This window comes from Passer montanus, unplaced genomic scaffold (genome assembly GCF_014805655.1).
Source record: "Passer montanus isolate IOZ18808 unplaced genomic scaffold, ASM1480565v1 scaffold42, whole genome shotgun sequence".
Lineage (NCBI taxonomy): Eukaryota > Metazoa > Chordata > Aves > Passeriformes > Passeridae > Passer > Passer montanus.
In genome coordinates, this window is record NW_024369041.1 from 2,327,812 (window position 1) to 2,344,765 (window position 16,954).

General features: G+C 41.2%; 1 protein-coding gene across 5 annotated transcripts in view; it reads left to right on the forward strand.

Moving 5' to 3' along the window:
• Positions 1 to 16,954, forward strand: part of MMRN2 (multimerin 2) — a 39,230-nt gene that overhangs the window by 11,893 nt on the left and 10,383 nt on the right. For 4 of the 5 annotated variants that reach the window (XM_039719583.1, XM_039719585.1, XM_039719586.1 and 1 more), the window contains 2 exons: positions 6,781 to 7,151; positions 16,738 to 16,860. In XM_039719583.1, the coding sequence (XP_039575517.1) occupies positions 6,877 to 7,151; positions 16,738 to 16,860 (398 nt within the window). In that variant the 5' untranslated portion in view covers positions 6,781 to 6,876. Of the gene's footprint in view, positions 1 to 6,780; positions 7,152 to 16,463; positions 16,583 to 16,737; positions 16,861 to 16,954 lie in introns of those variants that run through there. The other variant, XM_039719587.1, reaches the window with a different exon arrangement.

A 16,954-nucleotide genomic window follows, 5' to 3' on the forward strand; every position in this document is an offset into this window, starting at 1 on the left:
TACACAAACAGTTCTTACTGTAGAACTAAAAATAATTCTTCCATTTTTGGAAGTGTTTTTCTTACCTCATACTGAAATTATTGAAAAGCTGTTTATCTGGAAAATAACATTACAGTTCTTAATAGTTTTTTCACAATAAGTCTCCTTACTTATAAATGAAGAACAAATTTCCATCTGAACAAAAAGGAGCCAAATCTCTGTCAGGCTAATGAATTTATCAATTGTTAATTTTAAAAAGTGCAGGAATCAGAGGAAGGCCAGCACAGCGTACCAATTATTATAGGAGCTCACACAGTTCCAGAATGTTGCAGCAAAAAGTGGAAAAGGTTTTTCTTACCATCTGTCAAAATTCTCCCTAGGTGGTTGTTGCTATGGCTAGTCCTCCTTCCTGCTCCCAAGGTGCTCTCAGATTGAAAATATCTGATTTGCACCTTACTGTGCCATAAACAGTGGTTTAACCTCGCTGCTCCTGGAGCCAGTCCCAAAACTGCCATTGATTTCACCAGGCACAGACAGGAGTCTTGTTTTATACAAGACTTGTTTTTTAAAAATTTGTTTAAAAAAATGAATTTACCATCTTTGGGAATTGCTCCAGGGCCTATTTACTTTTTCACCATACTTTCAAAGACCATTAAAGCAGAGCACAGACATTCCCAGGTGTTGCTGCTAAAGTGTATAACCACACCCAGGGTTATGAGTTTTACTGGTATTTTCAGGGGAACACCAAGGCTGATAAGGCTGAGTGGGAAGCATATCTTGATTTCATTCAGCTATTGTTCTGTCATTGTGATTTGTACAATTCAATTTTATGTATTTTGCATTGCTATAAAAGGTAACAAATACATGAAATATCAAGCCATCCTGGGATGTGAAACATGAATCATCACCAGAGTGAATTAGCCAATACTCAAGTGGGATACTCCTTTCCTGCCTTCTCCTGTCCCAATGACCTTGAGAAAGGGCTCACAAGACACATTTCAATGCTGTTGGATCCCTCCCAGGCAGCAGGCAGCTTGCACAGGCATTGTTTTACCTTGAAACCTTTTTAGGAAATCTCTGAACTCAAGACAACATCATAGGCCATCTATACAGGGCAAGCATCCACAATGGCTCCTCAATGTTTGCCATCTCCAGGTGACTGCAGGATTCTTCTACTCAAAGCAGAGGATTCAGTCCCAGTTTGTTGCCAATCCTACCTCAGACAAAACTAACAACAAGGAATGGCTCCTCAACATTTGTCACCTCCAGGTGACTGCAGATCCTTCTACTCAAAGCAGAAGATCCAGTCCCAGTTTGTTGCCAATCCTACCTCAGACAAAACTAACAACAAGAGTTAACACAAAATCTTAAACCTTGGCTTTAAGATTTTGCTAGGGACTTAACTTTCCGCCTGGTAAGGTTGACAAGCTACCTTAGCTTTAAGATTTTGCTAGGGACTTAACTTTCTGCCTGGTAAGGTTTCCCCCTTTGTATCAGGTAAGATATCAGCAGAGAAAGGCCTCCAGCAGGCAATTCAGAGAGCCCAAGTTCGGCAGCAACCCTTTTTTCTCTGTTTTCTGTCTTGCAACACTAGGAGAAGCCAGTTAAGCTACATCACTGTAAACAAATCTGTAACTCAAAAACGTTTGGCTGATCTGCATAATACCAAAAGAAAGCCTTGTCTTGACTTGTGCAACAACAGACCATCCACTTGCTGTTCATTTAAGTTTGAATTCTGACTGCTCAGACTTTGGCTATTGAGCCTCTTGCTGGATTAACAGCAGAGTTTCTTGAAACTTCCCCTGAAAGGAGCAGTTCCTCACCTCTCTTGTGCCTCTACCTGTCCCTGGCTGTTGGTGGCTGACACCTGGAAGCAGGTCTGTGCAACATCTGCCAGCAATTCTGGAATATGGGCAAGGAATTCTAACTCAAGTCTACCTATTCCCAAAGCACTGATCCACGGCAAAGAAAAGAATGCAAAGCAGAAATCAACACTCCCTGTCCTCTACTGTCTTTTTCTTTGTTCCTGCAACAGATTAAACAGGATTTTACTTAATTTGGATCTCTGTCTCTTCCTTCTTGAGTTTTCCCAGCTACTCTGCCCACAAAGCCTTAACCTTGTCTTTAACAATGAATTTATGTTGGAGACTAACAGCTGACAAAGTCATTTTGCTGGATGAAAGGAGTGTGATTTGGTCATATTCTATTGAAGTATTTAAATGGTATATGATATTGTTTGAAAGACAGGTAAGGAAAGGAAAGACAGACTACTTTTGTGGCTGGTAAATATCCTTTGTTGAGGAAGTTCTTTTATGGAGAATAATATTAACATTAACAGGATTTAAACTTGCTATATATAAACAGAAATCCTTCCTCTCTGTCTCCATTTAGGAAAACTTCAAAATGCAGAAAGGAGAACTGCCACAGATCATCATTTCCATGTCCTAACGAAAACAAGCAGTTGTCTGACATCCTATGGCAAACAGTTTAGGACTTGAATCCCTGCATGTATGTTTGCATAGGTGATGAGCTAATTTCCTTAGCCAGGGAATGAATAATCCAGGGACAAGCCATTTTTCAGGAACACACACAGGGATGAGCCACATGCAGGGCACAGAGCGCTGCCAGTACAGTGATCTTCCGTGACTGATCTCTGCTGTCAAATACCACTGAGAGCTTTTGAGCAAACCATTAAAAATACAGGCAACAAGAATTCATCTTCTCCCTCTGAAGGACAGACCAGCAAAAGGAATTCCTCTCTAGCCCTGCAGTCCCCTCCTGACACTCTTCTCCCTGTGCTCTCTTCCTCCAGAGCAGCTGCACACACATGAGCGCGCATCGGCAGCGGGCAAGGGATGAGACAGCATTTTCCAGATCTAAATCCCAGTGCCTAATGAGAAGTTATCCCCCTGCTGTGCAGCTATCAACAAAACTGTCTTCCCAGACATAAAATCCTTTCAGTTATTCAGTCTGCTTCAGAGATTTGGAACTGGCATATAAGAATCTAAAGCAACACCTGCTTTCCATCTTTTCTTGTCTTTTCAAACATTTTTCCCATTTTTTTTTTTAATACACAGATTTGTAATTTAAATCTATAATCAAATTTGTAATTTAAATCTATAATCAAGAGCTTTACAGAGTAGGCAGTGAATCTAGAAAGACAGAAAAGAAACAAACCAATTAATCAGAATCTATTAAGTGAAAACTGAATTTCTAAGGGCTTAAGAGCTTTACAGAATAGGCAGTGAATCTAGAAAGACAGAAAAGAAACAAACAAATTCATCAGAATCTATTAAGTGAAAACTGAATTTCTAAGGGCTGTTTCTCCAGAGACATGCTGACTGGAACAGCCAGAGTGTTTGCTTCCCAAGTATGGCCAAGCCATTTATCAGACAGGCCATTGATCAAATGCATTGTTTGGCACTGTTTACACCGAGGTTGCCCACCTCCCATCCATCTGTAGCTGCAGGGCTCTGACCCTAAACAAAAGGAAAGGGGCCAAGATGAGATTTTGTACCTTAAGCAGATTACCCAGGAGATGGTGCTGGCATCTGATGACTTGGTTATGGAATTGCAAACAGGACACTGAATTCTTGGGGTGGCAGCACCAGAGGGGGTTAAGAGCTGTGTTTAATGGAAGTGGTTAGAATTACCAGACAAGGCAAGAGCACTCCTGGCACTTACTGGCAAGATCCCAGGGCATAAGTGATCGATCCAGTGTAACTGGCAGTATCAGCTCTTTAAAGGCTAGCTTGCAGTCTGAAGAAGTTTGAACACTTTGAGGAAGTACTTCCTAGAAATACTTGGAGAAAAAGTATTTCCATGAATAAAAGGAGGGAAAAAAGTCACTAGTGACTGGGGACGAGGAGTGGAGGAACAGTATCTTTTGGCCAGCTGTTAATAGAACCACTGAAAACTTGTGAGAGCTACCAGGGCATCTCCAAAGATCCCCACATCACTATTAGCATAACATCCCTTACTGAATGGGTTTTGAGTATACTTTTGGATTAACACTTCACTATAACACTTCACTAAAACACTTTCCAAATACTGTTCTAAACTATCTTTTAAATTTAACTCATCGATCTTTTCATTAGATCAGTGGTACCCATCTCTGTGAGGCACACCAACAACAAACTAGGCAACTGAAGAGTGACTAAATATCTGCTGATGTTAATTGATGCACAGATGTCTTTCTCATCTAGAAAGTACCTCCTAGAAGACAGTGAGCTCAGAAAGCAAGGAGCAGGTTGCTACAGCAAATATATGTCTCTTTTCCCTGGTTCCATGCTGAGGCAACAGATCACAAAAAACCAAAACAACAAAAACCACAAAACATAAAAAACCCAAAAAAACAAACAACCACAGAAAAAAAAAAGAGGCAAAGTTTGGTGGATCTCATTCTTGAGTAGGTACACTCCTCATACCTGTTCCTCTAGAGATATAAAAGAAAACTTGCAGCTCATTCTGCCAGTAAGCCTGATGTTTTGAACCAGCAGTATAACCTGAATGTGTTATTCAGATCCACAAATTGTAACAGCTGTTACACAAAATCTCAGCTACTGTTCAGTAAGGAAGTTCCTTTGAATAATGAGTGTCTCTCATGTGTTCATGGCAGCATCCTATGCTATGCCCACCACAAAGAAAGAGACTTCATCCCTTGCCTTGCTACAGCTCATTCTGCCAGCAAGCCTGATGTTTTGAACAGTATAACCTGAATGTGTTATTCAGATCCACAAATTGTAACAGCTGTTACACAAAATCTCAGCTACTGTTCAGTAAGGAAGTTCCTTTGAATAATGAGTGTCTCTCATGTGTTCATGGCAGCATCCTATGCTATGCCCACCACAAAGAAAGAGACTTCATCCCTTGCCTTGCTCCATATTTAGCATCTTTCGTAACCATTACCAAAAAACCATTGTGCTAAATTATTAACCTGCAAATCTGTGCCTGCTGTACCCACAGGGCAGCACCATTACAAAGGTATAGAGAACAGGTTCTTCCACCTGGAGGGGTAGCAGATGTTCTGAGCCAGGAGAATGGCAGAGAAACACTGTCCCACCACTTGGGAGGGATCACACCCATGAAGAATGACTTCAATTCCTGCAGCACCAAGTCCCTTCCCTGCAAGCCAGGATCTCACTGCAGGTCAGGCTATAAGCCTGTTGCTTGTTTTGTCTCATGTTTGCTTCAGTTCCTTCCTGATAATGGTCTTAATATGTAAACAAATATAATGCTTAGGTCACATCCAGTTACTCGTGAGAAAAGCACATTTCTATGTGAAATATGGCACATGAAATATTCACACATTGACATGTGTTACAGCAGGATGCACACAATTTGGAAATAAAAGCAGCAGGAAGGAACAGAGGGAAGTTGCTAATTTTTTTCAGTCTTCAGTCCAGACCTTGTGATTTCATCTCCCTGGAGAAGTGACTGCTACAGCAAGAACAGGTTTTTCCTTAGAATTAGCAAAATCTCCCTGCCTGGCCCCATACGTTGCTGTCACTGCTCTAAGGCAGCAGGGTCTAACACAGGTCAGGAGGGGCACTTCTGTGTTTCTCTATGTTATTCCATTAAACATAAAATAGGGGCATCAGGAGAGGGGTGCAAATCCAGGCAGTGATAAGGAGATGCAAATTCACATCCATTAATTACAAGGCCTTCCAAAATCCTGGAGAGATTTTTTTCCTCTATTTTTAGCTGGTACTGGAACAAATCCATAAAAGCTTTACATTTAATGCTCTGCAGGACATACTGAACTTTGGGCTGATCATTCACACTACAAGATGATCTAGCAGTCCTGCATTCCCACTTGTTTTGTCAGTGGAGCATCACTCTATTTCACTTTTATTCTTTAAAATGCCAGAGCACATCACCCTGCAAGACAGCGAAAGAAGAAACACAGTTAATGAAAGCAACAAAACTAAAAGCAGCACCACCAGCAAAGCAAAACCAGTAAGAAAACTACATGCAACCTCCACAGCCTTTAAAAAAAAAGTAAATTATTAGAATGTGGTGACAGAGGTAGCTCTTGACAGAAGCTCTTGGCTAGTGGTTTTTCCTTTATTGATAATTAAAATACAAAAAAAAAACTAATTTAGGCCTGACACCCAGTGATGACAACACAAATAGAAATTCATAAAAATTAACCTGACCTCTCTGAAGGACAACTTCATGAAAATCTTTCATTTTGATGGGAACAGACTACGAGTCACAGAGCTATTTTGCAAAAGCTGAAGAAGAATGGATGTTTGTAGGCTCTTTTTTACTGTACATTTGCTCTGAGTCCCTCAACGCCCACAATTTGTTCTACCACAATATACCTACAAATACCTACACCACAAATACCCTGCTGCTAAAGCCAAGGTATGTCAGCCTTTAAACTGTACGAAAAACTTCCATGTGCAGCACTGGACCAAGCAGGTCTGTGACATTTTCTGGCAGTGTAATGAGAGTCTGTTAGAGCACTCAGTATTTTCTTTCCTTTCTTTTCTCTTCCTTTCCTTTAAGCTAACATCCTTTTCCTGTGCCTGAGGGAGAAGGCAGTTGATAAAAGCCGAGTTCCTGTTCACAGATAAGTTTAGAAGGCAGGCAAGCTCAGAAGTTCCTTGAATAAGCTATATTCCTACCACCTCATTTTCCCCCCTGTCAGAGACGTCTGAGCCCCACACAGGAACCAGGCTCACATTGTTCAACAGCCACGGACGTTTCCACAGTAGCTGGGAGGGCCGAAAGCTCTTTCCGCTCTTTGTTACAATTTTTTTTTTTATTTTTTCCTTCCTTCTTCCAACTTTCCAGTTAAAGAATATTGCTGAGGCATTTCTGAAGTAATTCAGGCTGAGCTTCAGAGAAAAGAACAAGAGACAGGTGGAACTGGGGGGGAAGGAGCCCAGGATGCTCGTGAAGCTTTTGCTGGTCTGTAGCGCAGTAGGACTGGCACGGCTGGTGGAACACGCAGACCATCATGGAGATCATGATGGTTCCCTGCACAGCTTAAGGGTTCATGAGACCTCTGCCCACCCCCAGAGAACTCCTCTGCCACGCCACGAAGGTTACTGGGAGGCAGAAGGGCTCAGGGAGGATACTCAAGATTACCCTTCAAGTGTGATCTCCTCACATCAGGAAGAGAGAGGGGATTTGGAAGCTGCGAGCCCACAGCCCCGAAATGGGTAAGTACCCCAGCATGTCTGTCTTACACATAACAAGAGTGCAATCCTCTCTGATACTTCTATATTCTGTTGATACAGGACTGTTTCCATTAGAAGCTTCTCATTAAAATACATTAGATTTTAGGGGCCAATCTATATCCAAACAAGACTGGTTTAAATGCTTTAACTACACAAACAGAAAGCTGAATTACCTGTGGAGGTTGAAAACACAGATGGGAGCAGCTCTTTCCTTAATCTAGACAGCAGAATGGGGTTAGAGGTGTGCATACACCTGGCAGAGATGAAACTTCCCAGTTCTGCCAGAAAAAAAACTACCTCTGGCAAAGCAGAATTAGAGGAAGTTAATTTACTGACTGCTTCTTATCATGAACCAATGCTGATTATTTCTGCTGAGCATGGCAAACTTTGCCCATTAGCAGAAGGTACCTGCCTGCAGACTTGGGCCTTGGAAATGGAGAGGGAAAGGTAATGGCAGGATGTTAGCAAAATAAAAATAGCGAGGAGTAAATATAACAAAGTAAGGAATAATGAATAAGTATGAAAATTACTACAAATTTCACACCCCCACCCTCTTCCAAAGGTTTTCATACCAGCAAAATGATTTTCATGGTAATCTGTAGCAGAAGAGTAGCCATTCTGAGAGTAAAAGGCATGTACTTCACTAGAAATCTTCCCAAACCCTATGATTTGTGTAAGTTTTACAGGGCATGTAAGTAGGTCTCTAAATGTTTAAAATAGATGAAAACCAAGCAGGACAGTGAATGAATCTTTTATAGCCTTGATGGATGGGTACAGCAGAGCCCTGTTCAGGAGAGCTGAAACAGCAGCACACTGAGTGCTGTTCACAGCTCAGTGCTTTAGGATGCCCTGGTATTTTTCCCTTTAAATGCTCTTGAGGAAAGGAAAAAAGTGAGATGGAAAGAGACTATAAAACCTTGCCCATGTCATGCTTCCCTTTCATGCAAACTGAAGAATGCAATCTTGTTTCTAATCTCATTTACATGTAAAATTAAGGCCTCCCTTCTGCATGTAACATGGTGAATGTATGAAAACCTTGTTGTCTTTCATAATACACCTTCCCAAAAATCTGTACCTCCCCTAACAGCACCAAGGCACTTCCTAAAGCCTGCAAGGCTTCCTGATGGGTAGTGTTTGATAATGATGTGATCTGTTAATTAACCAACTCCTGGTTAATGCAGTTCAGACATGCTCAAAGGAAGGAAACAGGGCCCAAGGGGAACTCTGGGCTTCCAAGTTACTCTGCAAGGTGGTAATCATCTGACTGCTGATTGAAATGCTGAAAACATTCTGAAAACTCCCAGTAGTATGAAAATTCAATGCTGTAAAAAGGTCATCATCACAGGTCAGCAAGATGCTGTAATGCACTGTCCTAATCAGGGTTTCTTCCTTGGCTCTGGAGTTCTGTTCAGCACCAGCTTGTCTAATTCAGCTCAATACCAGCTATGACTCATCCTAATTTCCTCCCAAGGAGAGAAACACTTCCTTCTTTTATGGAGATAGTTGCATAATGAGTCAAATCATAACATTCTTCCTAATCATAAAGCTATGTGGATGACTACAGACAATCCAAATCTAGCCTGGCAGTAGCTTTAAGGTATTTGGTGGTTTTCAGAGCTGTCACACTTACAGCACACACAAGGCCAGGCAGCTGCTAGGTCTTAGGAAAGAAATTGGAGACTTTGAGAGGAATTATATCTAAAAGTAAAGGGAGAGAGGGTGAACAAGAAGGGACAACACAATTCTTCTTGTAACCACACTCCAAATTCTAAAATGGTTGAAGCAACACACCTTCAGAGCATGAAGTCCTCGTGTGCCTGTCAGCTGCTGTGGCTGCAGTACCTTGCTAGACACAGACAAGATGCCATGAATCTGGTACTTCCTCCCTACAAGTGTGACACATTCCCTGGAAAAAAAAAAAACCATCAAAAACCAGGGTTTATATCTCTCAGGAGGAGAACAAGAAGAAAAGCATCAGGAGTTAAATAGGAATGGAGAGATAAAGGGAAAGAAAGACATGCCACAAAAAGATGTGACAGACATGCCAAAAACAGTCCAGGATGGTGGACAATAGTTTTCTATCAAAATGATCTTACATCTAGTTTGCTTTTGAAATAACAAAAGAATAGTTTTCTACCAAAATGATGTCTTACATCTAGTTTGCTTTTGAAATAACAAAACACATTTTTGCAAAACTAGGAAAGAAATAAAGTCTATGAAAACTTGGTCTTTGTGACAATGTTTAGACTCTCATGATTTAAAAAAAATAAGCAGTATGTGTTTTGTTCAACCACTTATTTTCTCTTTGTATTAGGAATAGTGGCAGTTACAAAATATTCTTATATTTTTTAAAAAATGTAGAGCGTAATTTTTTCAATTGCAGTTATTTGAATAATTGAGACCATCATGACTAAGTACTGCAAGGTATTAATCAGAATCCTCTGGTTTCTGTTTCAACATATGAGATGAATGACTCATTAGATCCCAGTCAAATACTTGGATATGTTATCTTGCTAATTCCTCTAAGAACAATAAAACTTCTCATGTAAGAGTTTTAAAATATAAATCAGTAAGAAGTCACTGGACTTTAGAGGAAGAACTAGGTAACAGTTTAGTATCTCAGCTGTTGCTTGTATCTGAACAAATAGGAGAAGCTCTGCATGTTCAGCTGGACAGGTGTCTGCATGTGTACAAAATCAAAACTATCAAAAGAAGCCAACTTTCCAAAGGAAATCAACTTTTATATTGCTTTTCTCCCCAGCAGCTGTGTGGTTTGACTTCAGCTATTTTATTCTACTGCTGAAGTAAATGGATTCACATGTACCCAAAACTTTCAGCAGAATTAAAAAGGGAAATTAAGAGACCTGTACATCAGGAACAGTCAGGCTCACAACTCAGATTTCCTGCACTTAGTGCTGTATTTCATTAAAGAAACCAAGACAAATGAAGCATGTAAAAGGCACATGCAGCTCCAGCAGCAAAGCCCAAAGCTGCCTGTACCCTCAGTTAGCCTGACCTGTCTGTCAAGTAACACTGTAAACCAGATCACTTAAGCATTCCAAGCTAAAAATAATCTTAGGAAAAAGCAGAGGTTATTTTTAACCTTCCCCTCAGTAACAACACTGACAGAGCCAGTTCCCAGGTGGATGGCTCACCCTGTAAGGGAGAAATGGATGGTGGTGCTGGAATGGGAAGGAGCAAGTACCTACAGCTGGCATCCCCATCTATCCAAAGTCTCACAGAACTTCTGTTTCCAGAAGTGTAATCATTGCCAAGTAGCCCCTGTTCTGGTTTTACCCTGCAGCTGGGCAGGTTCATTTTTCTTTCTTTCTTTTTGATCCACAAACATACAGTGTCATCTCCTGAGATTTTTTTACAACATACCTGCAAAAAATGGAAAAACAAAACTAAAAAGTCCCCAAACTCTACCACCTGACCTATTAAACAGGAAAGGCAGAAATCTTCAGCTTAAGTAAATCCTTAATTTCACTAATATATTTTGAGTTTTGGATACACAATTCTGTGAAGTCACCCTTGATTGGAGGAAGGTTTCCTGATGTCAGCCAGGTGTGTTGTTAACTCTCTGAAACACTCACCTCTTCCTCTCGTTCCACATCAAGCAGCCACAAAGAATCAGGCCAGTTCTAGTGACTACCCAGTGTATCAAAACATGTATATATCCTCCCAAGTGTACACAAGCAGAGAAAACCCAAATCACTTATTCTGAGGAAAGTCAATGTTCAATCTTAATAGTTTATTATTTTTGTCCACTTTTACAGGAAGAATCCATTAATTTAATTAAGACCAGTTCCACAGTGACTCGTCTATTTCTTCAAAACAAGGCAGGAACTTTTGTAGGAAGCTTATGGGATACTGAGATTTCCCACCAAAGGGGCACAGAACATACACTTCAAATAAAACAGTTTGGATGAAGTGCAGCTGAAAGTGATCTTTAGCCCTGACATCCTGCAAAGCAGTGGAACAGCCATTGAGTGCTCAACAATAGCTTTGGCAGTGCCAAGTGCATCAACAGAAGCCATGGTTTCCTATCAAAGTTGGGCACTTGGCTCCTTTCAGGACTTCAGGAAATTCTCTAATATCTGGCTGTCGTTGAATGGCTCAGCTGCAGGTGGAATAGCTCCCCATCAGCCTGCTTGATGCAAATGACACAGCTCTGTTCCACACAGTGCAGGAGTTATTGAACCCTCTGTTCCCATGGGATTGATTTGTTTCACAGCTCATTACTGCAAGCTGCAGCAATTAATTTCTTCAGCAGTTAGCAAAGGACCTCCTGTTTGAGCATAGCCACAGAATCACTGTCAGCACTATCCCCAACTGGACCCAACACCTTCCTGCTTGTGCAGTGATCAGTGGGCAGCCCTGAACAAATCTCATGCCCCAAACACGGTCAGGGCGAGCTGCCTGTGCCAGTGGGAAGCTTGGCTTCCCAAGCAGTTTTGACTCCCTGGCATCAGCACAGCAGTGCCAAAGGGTGGCCACTGGCTGTAATTCCTGCTTCCAGATGAAGTCTGACAAAGGAGTGATCAGCCTGTACTAGGGGTGAACTTAAATCTGCAGGAATCAAAGGATAAAATCCAAGTGTAAGCTGCCCTCTCAATGGGCTGTAACGATTCCATTGAGGGGGGATAATAGAAATGAGGTAATGGCTGTGGATGCTCTTGAAGAGGAAAATCCTCTTGCATTTACTTCTCTGAAATTGTTTGTACAGCAGTTGGATTTGGCTCAAAATCAGCTCCCAGTCAAGCCTGCTGTTCCTTGAACTCTTGCTCCCAGTTCAGCACTGCATTTGCTCTGAAAGTTTTCAGTGCAGTATGGTTTTAGGACATCCTGCAGGACAGGACTACCCCAAAAGAAACAGTTTAACTGTTGGAATACACACTGCATTCAACCTGGGTTACTCAGGACTCTGGAAGATTTCCAGCAGTGCATGGAAACCACATATTTGAAACTACCACTGTCACCCTTTTCAGTCCAGTTTAAGATGAACTGCAAATCAATCTGCTCTCTCACCCCAGTGAAAACCAGGGTGTTTCATGGGATGAGACAGGGGAAGATCCCATACCCCGCCTGAGAGGGAGTTCTATTCCCTTTGGGAGTTTTCCTGAGGGAAAGGACAAATACGAGAGTTTCTGCTGTCTGTTTCTAATACAGGGTTGCTGGCTGCCTGGGAAGAGCTGGAGAATTCAGACAGACCACCAGGCATCACTTGTCTGCTAATTAAAAACCCAGTGGCACACCATGCTGCTTTGGAGAGCCAGTGCCTTCCCCAACAGCAGAACATCTTCTGTATTCCATAAAATATAAAAAGATACATCTGTCTCAATACTGACATGCACAGTCTTAGTTTAGATTAATTTAAATGTGGTACTTTATTTCTGTTTTATTGAGGCTGCTTTTTCTTGTCAGTGAGAAATTTACACTGAGGGAAAAACCAACCACAGCTAAAGCCTTATTCTTATATTATTCTTCAATAAATCAGAAGTCATTCTGTACAACTCAGTGGAAAATCACTTGTTTAAACTGAAATAAGTTTTCTACTACCTTTCTATAGCACACTAAGCAGGAATTATTGCTTATCTGGTGCCTTTTGTACTGCATAGGAGAATGTTTTGGTCTTGAAAAGTTTTTTTCACTGTGAGTAGTAGACACAGGCATGGCCAGGCAGGAGTTTTCAAAGTAATTATAGATACTGGCTTCCTTGAGAATAGAAACCTGAGGAAACTGGTGGTGAAGGACAACTCAGTTGGACCAGTACAGCCAAAGTAATAACAAAACTTATGAAAAACATCCCAACATCCTGAATTCCTGAAGCTTTTGTTCAGGCAAAAATTCCACTGACCTAGGAAACATCTAAAATGATGCACTGCAGTGCCAATAAGAGAACATGTAGCAAAGAGAACTAAAGTGTGTGAGTCCCTCACTGAGCTGGGGAGCATTACTCACACTCACTGACACTGTAATTTTCTGTATGAAGGAAAGACACTACCCCTTATTCATCTGAGCAGAGTCAATTACTGCAGAGCAGCCATCCAACCTTTTCTCCTGGTTCTGTGGGTTTTATTTTGTTTCCAATGATATAAGGTGGCCCAGCCAAATCCTAGAATCAGAGAAAGAACAGCCCCCCTTTTGTGATGTTTCAATGGATCAAACGTAAGAAAAAAAAAAATTTGTATCAGTTTCTAAACACCTGAAAGATTCAAATAAAAAGAGCTTGAGCTAACCTACATTTGCTGAATCTTATTTAAATACAGAATGCTTTGTCATCAGATATATTTAACCTCAGACATAAGAATACAGTTGCCTCAGAATTAGGCAGAAGTGAATAGATGCATGTGAAGACTCTATTTAATAAGATTAATTCATAATTAGAATGAAGTCTAGAGAAAAAACAACCAACAACCAACATCACAGGCTAGCAAAGAAAATTATTAAAATACTTTTTCCTGGTTTTAAAAAATGGATTCATTTCTTTGCAATGTGAACCAGGAAAAGCCATTGAACAAATGAAACATTTGCAGCCCTGAATTTGCTAGGGTTCCCTCAAGAACTACTCTAACTTTCAGCATTTTGATAAACGTTACTGTTCACCAGATTACAGGGAAGGCTTTTCTGCTCTCCTCACATGAGCAGCTTCTCTCTGTCCCTCTCTCTTCCTGGCAGCAGAAGTTTGCACCAAAGGAAACTATTAAAGAGAATAAAAGCAGAGGGTGTTAAGTTGGTTACATATTCAGTGAATGAAGCGACATAGTTACAAACAGGAGAATAAAGGCAGCAGCAGAACACAAAGCTGCTGTGTTCCACAAACCAGCTCAAGAAAGAAAGTGCTATTTGTGAAGGAGCAGCTCTTTGAAATTTCACAGCTTGATTCAGAGCCTTTGGTGCCAGAGAAGTCCTGCATGCCTCACTGAACTTTAGATCAAGCCCTTCTCAGTCTTTTACATTGCTGCACTTAACATTAAAGAATGACGTATTTTCCTTCAAGGTTAATCCTGTTAAGGAGTATTTTTAGTTACAGATAGCAAAGTTTTCCTAAAGGAAGCATTTGACAAGTTGTGCGAAAAATACTGCAATAGAAGTTTCATCTTTGGGCTCATGTATCTATTTGGCAGCTCATTACAGGCCTTATCTACTTACTTGAGGAAAGAATAAGCTTTGGTAAGTTTTATGGAACCCAAAACCTCTGAAAGCTTTTGTGATTAAAACCACAACATGGACTTACATAGCCCTTCAGCTCCACAAATAAACCTTTAAGATCAAGTGAGAGAGAACCAGTGAAAATAAGGTAAAGAAAACTGGACGTAAAGAACTAGAACAAGCACTAAAGGACGTTTTGACTGAGAGTCCATCACATTCCCCCTTTATTTCCTCCCTCATCTTATTCATTCTGCAGAATACTAGTACAAAGCAGGCATCAAGTTGGGATCAACCACTGATTCAGTTTCTGATACAACATAACCCCTTTGTACAATTGGGAAGCCCACCAGGTACTTCCAACACTTGTAACATGTTTTGAAAAGGAATCCTTGTGTTTTCTGTCCTGTTTGTGCACATCCACCTGTGCAATACAGCAAAAGCACTCACAGTCCCACAGTGCCTCATTCTTGCTCACACAGGTTGATGCATGTGCACATTTGGCTTTGCTCTATGTGGCTGACATGACTCCAAGGACTTCTTGGGAAGGACGTGCATATGGTGGGAAAAAAAAAACCAGCCCAGATGATGATTCACTGGGTGTGGATTGTTTTCATTAGGAAAGAACAAAACCCTGAAGCCAAAGAATTCTGTTTTAAAAGGAGGTTTCCACACTGAATGCAGATTCCTGCCTGGATCTGGCAGGCACCCTGCTGGCAGGGGCAGGGATCCTGCACCTAGCAACGATACCAGGGAGCTCCAGCAACGGTGCCTGGGCATTTGATTTCCCCAGGAAAAAGTAGGGAGGATTTGAGGGGGGAGAGCCTCTCCCAGCTATGCCTTGCCAAGCGCATGAGAGACGACAGCCCAAAACCAAGCACAAACCAGGTTCCTGTTTTAGAGTTATTTAACTGACACCAAATTATCAGAAAAGTGACACAGCTGTTAAAGCCTGGCAGTGGTAAAGCTGGTAAATTTAGGCATACCTTGGAGGCAGATGTCACCAGAGCATGTGTACTGATCTGCTGGATTTTACTGAGTGGTTTTATACTCTGACACAAGCAGAGTGTTTGAATCTGGAACAGTAATACTTCAATAAAAATTTGAGGATTTGTCTTCTAGTTCAGTCCTGTAAAAAACCAAGACATCCATTGATCATAGGCCCAAAATTTCCCCCAGTCACTTGTAAAGGCCTCAAAACTACAACTCAAGCAAGTTGTTTTGGCTGGAAATCACAATAAAGGCAGCAGCCTCCTTTCGTGTCCTGCTCTCCCAGCACTGCAGCCTTTGCCAGATTCCTGCCCTTGCTTCTAACAGATGAAGTTTTGCTTGCATGAGTGCTTGCTGAAATCTTAATCACATTTTCCCTAAGAAACAGGGGAGCAAAACAGGCAATGGCCCAGCAAGCCTGGTGAACTGTTCCTAGCGAGCCCAGGCTGTCTGCCTTTCCATCCTTTCAGCTTCCTTGCAGCTTCCTCCCCTTCTCCTGGCTGCTGCAGTGCCAGCTTCTGCTTTCGTGCAGGACTCAGTTCCCCATTGTTCCACCAACTCCCTGAGAGAGGCAAACCTTTTCCATATATGCTGATAGTTGGAGATTTAGTTCCTGTATTCCCATTTAAAAATACACTGCCTAAAGTTCAGCTGTTTCCATTATAGTTATTACTTGTCACTTCCTGCCCCTTCTGGCCTTGGATTTAACCATCAAACTTCAGCCAACACTCCACTGCAAAATCTTGACTTTTAAGGAAGAGGCTCACCTACACTCTGGGATTAATAGGTGCCTATGTAATTTTCACTTGGAAAATTAATCAGACTATTAAAACTCACTTGTCCTTTCTAGAAGCATAAAACTAAAACAACCCTTTTCCCCCAAAAATTATTTTCCTGTAGGTGATGGGAGAAATTATTTTGAAGCTAGCCTACTTCATAAAATCCAATCACTTGCTATATTATCTTGAAGAAGTAATATTTAGGAAAGATATTATTAACAGAGTTAATGTTGGATTAAGTTTTCAGAAGCAGTCTGCCTCAACCTGATGAGTCAGTCATATGGCATCTGAAATGGCAACATGCCTAGAAAGGCAATTTGACATTTAAAGTGACATTAACCCACAGGTTATCATGGGTTGGAAATTTCTCCTGCAAAATGAAAGGACTGGAAATGGAACTAACGCATCAAAGTTCAGACAATCAGCCCTTTTGTAACAAACTCAGATAAACATCTCAAATGAAAACAAAGGAATTGGGAGTGGAGGGAGCAGGTAGGAAGCATTTTCCACTTTCCTCATCATACAGCTGGGAAAAAATACAAAAGTAAAAATAAAGGCCTTTCTGCATTTCACTTTTTCTTGGCACTGTTACAGCCAGACACTTAGAGACCTACTTCAAATCTTTTCCCACGTTTTTCCTCCACTAGGAACTGGTGTTCCTTCACGCAGTCCCGCCTGGTCACATACATAGAAGCCTGCATGAAGGAGAAGTACATTGTCAACTCCCAGCAGCCCTGCCCAAACGGAGCCCCAGACTGCCAGAAGATCATGTAAGTGTCCTAAATAAAACCAGTGAAGAAAACAGAGTTTTCTCTGAAGTATCTAAAAGATGTTTTCAACAGTACTGAAGCCTCATCGTTATTT